Source organism: Oratosquilla oratoria, chromosome 12, assembly GCF_046742065.1.
Source record: "Oratosquilla oratoria isolate Oo_2021 chromosome 12, ASM4674206v1, whole genome shotgun sequence".
In the NCBI taxonomy this organism is placed as follows: Eukaryota; Metazoa; Arthropoda; class Malacostraca; order Stomatopoda; family Squillidae; genus Oratosquilla; species Oratosquilla oratoria.
In genome coordinates this window covers 55,176,695-55,183,402 of record NC_134788.1, presented here as the reverse complement: position 1 = coordinate 55,183,402, position 6,708 = coordinate 55,176,695, and the positions used below count along the sequence as shown (strand labels likewise).

The 6,708-nt window shown below is 38.9% G+C and overlaps 1 protein-coding gene across 1 annotated transcript in view; it reads right to left on the bottom strand.

The window, feature by feature from the left end:
- Positions 1-2,441: 2,441 nt before the first annotated feature.
- Positions 2,442-6,708, bottom strand: part of LOC143030402 (uncharacterized) — a 37,742-nt gene continuing 33,475 nt past the window's right edge. The window contains exon 3 of the mRNA XM_076193549.1: positions 2,442-5,349. Coding sequence (XP_076049664.1) covers positions 3,612-5,349 — 1,738 coding nt within the window. The 3' untranslated portion in view covers positions 2,442-3,611. The remainder of the gene's footprint in view (positions 5,350-6,708) is intronic.

The window sequence follows — 6,708 nt, the reverse complement described above, 5'->3', positions numbered from 1 at the left end:
TGACTAGACATCTTGTCATCGGAGTTTAATGGGTTAAGTGAGCAAAGTAGCCACCAGTTCATTTATCTTTTAGGCAAGATTTTTTTCTTTTGTTTACAAAGCCATATGCATTAGATAAGACATACTTAGTTTTATTATTTTTTCTTGAAGCTTAGCTAAATTATTGCTTTGATTTGTTAGTCTACACTAATGAGCAACGGCTCATATTTTTGATCGAAAACAGTTTCTTGTTTAGTAAAGTTATATGGCAAGATTAGAAATATGAATAGACAGTACAGAATAATACTGAAACACAAGAAATAAAGTCAGGCATGAAAATATTATGCACACGATAAAAAATCTCGCTTCATAATATCAGGGTTGCAGTTTTTCTCTTTCCCCATATTTTCTTAGCATGCCCAATGCATAATATACTATCATCATCTCGTGGTACATTAGTAGAAATACTTGGTGAAAAATATGTTTGAAATTATGTATGTAGTACTTTGCAAAGTGTATATAAACTTGGTCTGTCCACCTTATTGAAAATTACGTTATGACGTCACTTCGACTACAGATTGATGTGGACTTGAAGAGGCGAGCGGGGTCGGCTTTCAGCGACAAACCATGCACATCGTGCTAATATTTCTCGTGTGGGATAGAACACTTTTGATGGCATGGTTGTCTGGGAGCATGTGTTTTGTCTAATGAATCTTTCTGATTTTCACGATTTGCATGTTGTTATAGTTATAAGATCCGTTTGTCACTGAGAGCCTCTCTTGTCAACTGGCCTATTGGAGTTGCTATGTCATTCATCGTTATTTCATCACAATAGCCATCATCATCAGTATCATCATTACCATTATCCTTACCATCAATATCATCATTATCAATATCATTACCGACACTATTATTGTCATCCATCATTGATATCGTCAGTATTATTATCACTATAATCATTATCATAGCGGTAATGACGGATATTTGGACCCAAATCAGCATTGGCCAAAAGCGACGAAGTGATCAAACTTTGCTATCATCATCAAGAAGAGCGGATGACAATTCTGGATCATATGATGATATGAATCACGATCATCGAGCAGAGGACAGCAGTGACATCGAAGGCCCTGGTGCATCGGGGAGAGAGTATGAATGGAATTCGAGTGAGGATGAAGGAGTTGCACCGACCCCCACACCACCTGACACGATCCCCTGCGACCGACAATGTGGGTTTTTCTTCCTGGAGTGATGGTCATGATTTTGAGCCTCACATTCACAGTTTTGACTCTAGCTCACCAGGTGTGAATTCAGTTGTTTTTTTTTTCCGTTGGACCTGATGGAACGGAAGCAGAATACTTAAAAGCCTTCTTTGACAATGAAGTAATGGACAAAATAGTGCAGAGGACTAAATCATCATCTGTGGCAAAGGCCTACTTTATATTGCTCACTCTGCATGTTATGTCAACACGAGTGTTGTTGTCGCTGAAAGCCGACCCTCCTTTCAACCCCTCATTTCGTTTCCTCTCTTTACTTTTCCGTCTATTTAATTATTATTTCTTTGTCGTGTTCTGCAGTATCATAACGTATTACAGGGAAATACTTTATTTGATGGAAAGGTATTTATATGATTTTTTATTCACGTGTATCGGGTCCAGGAATAAAGTTTCATATCCTGACGTTTCATTTTCACAATTTATCATTATTTCGGGAGGACAGGGGTGATATATAGCCTATATACATACATATATATATATATATGTATATATATATGTATATATATATATTTATATATATATATATTATTCAAAACAGATATGTTAGTTTTTCAACGGCATATTCCCCTCGATCTAAATTCAGTATGACGACATAATTTAGCCAATCATATTCCAGCACTGCCGTCGAGTTGCCAAAAGCCCATTTTCACTCAAATTATTCCAATATTTTGCATTATTTCTCGAAAACAACAGTACGCATAAGCATGATTTTTTTTACTATATCAATTAGATAGTAAACATCGTCTTGGCAAGACAAAAACTAAATGAAATATTCCTTTGTTTTGTTACCTCCCTTGTAAGGGGTAAAAGCCATTGTTATATGAATGTATATAGATATGGGAAAGTATAACGGTATTTTTCATATCTTTTTAAATCATTATGCAACAAAGTAATCCAAGTTTTTCTAGGCGAAAAAGAAATGCTAAAAAGCGTTACTATAGTGAACGAAGCCGCAAAAAGTGCTTGTTTTGATAGATGAGGAAGTCGAAGAAATTAGAGTATGATCAATTGTTCTAAACTAAACTAACCTGCATTTAGTAAAGTGGTACCTCCAATGCCAGAGGTCATCAGTGCTGTCGCCGTCGTTAATATATATATATATATATATACTGTATATATATATACTGTATATATATATTATTTCACACAAATGAGAGAGAAATGGGTGGGGAAGGGCAAACGAAGATGTGTTGGGAATAGAGTTTATTGCCCCAACGTTTCGACCAACTTGGTCTTCTTCAGAGGACATATTGCATTACAAAGGATCACAAGTCTTATACTCGCAGCGAGGGGGAACCCGGCCAGCTGTGAGTGGATGTGTCAGGTCTTGTCTTCGACTAATGATTTAATTATTAAGACACTTGCTGTTTTGGACAGGAAAATCTTAAAACATGCTTCTTGATTTTAAATCACTTGACTGAACAAGTACTATTGATGAACAACTGTCACAGTACAATCTCAAAACTACATGTAAGGTTATGAAATTTTACACTTACATTTGAAGTCAATGACAAACTTTCAAAATCACATTTTTTCTTTTGAATTCATTATGAAATTATACAATTAATTTCTTTAATTAAAACATATCAATTTCATCTTGAATATCTTGTGTGCACACTTCTTTCCCTTTGTGCACTAACTTTAAAAAAATATGTGCACACCCCAGGCACACAGTTTAGAGGGCACACTGTTCAACACACAGATCTGACAAGCGTGAGTCACCATGTGAAGTTTGAGAGACCTCTTTTGTGAAAAAGGGGAATTGAACAGGTCACATTGGAAAGGATACTCTCCTGTATGGGTCATCACCTAATATTTGGGGTGATTCTTTTTCAAGAAAACTGCATTGCATAGGTCAGACTCTATGGGTCCTCATATGTTTTGTGAAATAACCTTTAAGGAGAAAGTAGAAACACACAGATCACACTGGAAAGTTTTTTCTCCTGTGTGGGTCCTCATATGGTGTGTGAGATAACTCTTGTTATGAAGGCAGAATGGCACAGGTCACACTGGAAAGGCTTTTCTCTCGTGTGGGTCCTCATATGCTTTGTAAGATCACCCTTTTTTGAAAAAGCAGAATCGCACATCTTATACTGGAAAGGATTCTCTCCTCTGGTTCCTCATATGCTTTGTGAGACTACCCTTTATTGAGAAAATAGAATTGCACAGGTCACATTGGAAAAGCTTCTCTCCTGCGTGGGTCCTCATATGCTGTGTGAGATTACACTTAATTTTGACAATAGAAACACAACGGTTAAACTGGAAAGGCTTCTCTCCTGTGTGGGTCATCATATGCTGTGTAAGAGTACCCTTTTATGAGAAAGAAGAATCGCACAGGTCACACTGCAAAGGCTTCTCTCATGTGTGGGTCCTCATATGTTGTGTGAGATAACCCTTTGCTGAGAAAGCACAATTGCACAGGCCACACTGGAAAGGCTTCTCTCCTGTGTGGGTCTTCCTATGCTGTGTGAGGGATTTCTTTATTTTGAAAGCAGAGTTGCAGAGGTTATACTGGAAAGGCTTCTCACCTGTGTGGATCATCATATGCGCTGTAAGAGATCTCTTTCTTGAGAAGGCAGAATTGCACAGGTCACACTGGAAAGGCTTCTCTCCTGTGTGGGTCCTCATATGCCGTGTGAGATGACTCTTTCGTGAGAAAGCAGAATCACAAAGGTCACACTGGTAAGGCTTCTCTCCTGTGTGGATCATCATATGCTGTGTGATTTTTCTCTTTTGTGAGAAAGCAGAATCACACAGGTCACACTGGAAAGGTTTCTCTCCTGTGTGGGTCCTTATATGCTCTATGAGATGACTTTTATGAGCGAAAGCTTTATCGCACAGGCCACACTGGAAAGGCTTCTCTCCTGTGTGGGTCCTCATATGCGCTGCGAGATCACTCTTTTGTGAAAAAGCAGAATTGCATAGGGCACACTGGAAAGGCTTCTCTCCTGTGTGGGTCTTCATATGTTTTGTGAGATAACCCTTTACTGTGAAAGCAGAATTGCATAGGCCACAATGGAATGGCTTGTCTACAGTGTGGGTCCTCATATGTTTTAAGAGATAATTCTTTTGTGAGAAAGCAGAATCACAAAGGTCACATTGGAAAGGTTTCTCTCCTGTGTGGATCCTCATATGTTTTGTGAGATCACTCTTTCGTGAGAAAGCAGAATCACACAGGGCACACTGGAAAGGCTTCTCTCCCACATGGGTCCTCATATGCGGTGTGAGATTACTCTTTCGTGAGAAAGCAGAATCACAAAGGTTACACTGGAAAGGCTTCTCTCCAGTGTGGGTCCTCATATGCTCTGTGAGATGACCCTTTAGTGAGAAAGCAGAATTGCACATCTCACATTGGAAAGGCTTCTCTCCTGTGTGGGTCCTCATATGCCGTGAGAGATTACACTTAATTGAGAAAGCAGAATTACAAAGGTTACACTGGAAAGGCTTCTCTCCTGTGTGGGTCCTCATATGCTCCGTGAGTCGAATCTTTCGTGAGAAAGCAGAATCACACAGGGCACATTGGAAAGGCTTCTCTCCTGTGTGGATCCTCATATGCTCTGTGAGATGACTCTTTACTGAGAAAGCATAATTACACAGGGCACACTGGAAAGGCTTCTCTCCTGTGTGGGTCCTCATATGCTCTGTGAGGGATTTCTTTATTGTAAAAGCAGAGTAGCAGAGGTCACACTGGAAAGGCTTCTCTCCTGTGTGGGTCCTCATATGCACTGTGAGATCACCCTTTTGTGAGAAAGCAGAATCGCACAGGGCACACTGGAAAGGCTTCTCTCCTGTGTGGGTCCTAATGTGACTTGTGAGATGACTTTTTTGTGAGAAAGCAGAATCACAAAGGTTACACTGGAAAGGCTTCTCTCCTGTGTGGGTCATCATATGCTGTGCGAGATGACCCTTTCGTGAGAAAGAAGAATTGCACAGATCACACTGGAAGGGCTTTTCTCTTGTGTGGGTCCTCATCTTTTCTGTGAGATAACCCTTTACTGAGAAAGCAGAATCACACAGGTCACACTGGAAAGGCTTCTCTCCCAAGTGGGTAATCACACAATATCTAAGATGAGTCGTGATATAGCTGTGCTGCAGGTGTCACATTAAATCCTTTTCATTGTATGACACGCATGGAATCTATAGATAGTTCTTCCAAAGAAATGGTGATAGGTACTCTCATCCTGGAAAAGAATTTAACTGTATGACTGACAAATCTTTGAAAATCTGTCATACACTGTATAGAATAGTGGATGTTTCGTACACAAACCATTTCATACTTGAGTCCTTTTGTACCTAAACAGACCGTTTGTACTTGCCACTACCTAACATGAAATAGGTAGTAACACTTACAGAGATGGTGCAATGATATATTGCATTCTATTTTTTTATTAGCAATGTGCTGAATATCACCAAAAGCCTAAATGCATACCCACCCCACCACAACCAGAATGAATCAAATTTGTTCTAGATTTTTCCACATATGATGAGATTTGGAAGTATGGAATGGTTCAGCTAGCAACAGCAGTCATATTTTGATATAACTCCATAACATTCCACATTATTTAATCTATATATATGCATGCTATACCCATAGCCCCACACCTCAGTATGCCAATCTATTCCTATAGAATCATGAAAGGAATAGAAATCCTTGATAGGAATGACTTACTAAAAAAATTATGATGGGAAAACAAGAGGTCATGAAAAGAAATTCAAAAAGGATAACTATAGAAGAGATCTGAAAGAAATAGCTTCCCAGAGTGCTGGATATCTGGAATAATTTAGATAAAGCAACAGTGTGTGCAAATACTATTCAAGATTTTAAGAAAAAACTTGATGCTGAAAGATACAAAGACAGGTCACCCTGAGCATACCTCCCTTCCCATACAATACAACTAGGTAAATACAAATACAGAGATAATTATATGCCCACATAATACAGACAACCAATAAAATACAACAGCCATACCTTGACATATCCAACACCTGTTTCACCACAGACTCAAAATACCCCAACCAAATCCATAGCCACACTTCTCACCAACTGGAGATCAGAACACAAATACATACCATGCCTCTTTATCAACAATACTACTTGATTTACACTAATCTTGATCATTTATTTGTGCAGCACTGCAAAGTAGGTGATGAAGGTGATGCTATAATGTACTACACAGTAAAGCAGAGCATTTACAGCTCTTCTGAAGGTGCCTCTTCACCAAGTGCTTCTTCAGGAGATGTATCTTGTGCTGAGTAGGTGTGTCTTTTTTCCTTGTGCAACTTATATAGCTTGTGATACATATTCATTGTTGTTGTTGTTCCCTAGAGTGTTTGGCCAAGCAGTGCCTTCTCCCTGAGGATCGCCATGACTGAAACAGTTTTCCCACAAATCCTTTACTGTGTATTTTGTGTTGCTGGTATGTGTGATTGTGTACAATGCAATTTTCTATAATGT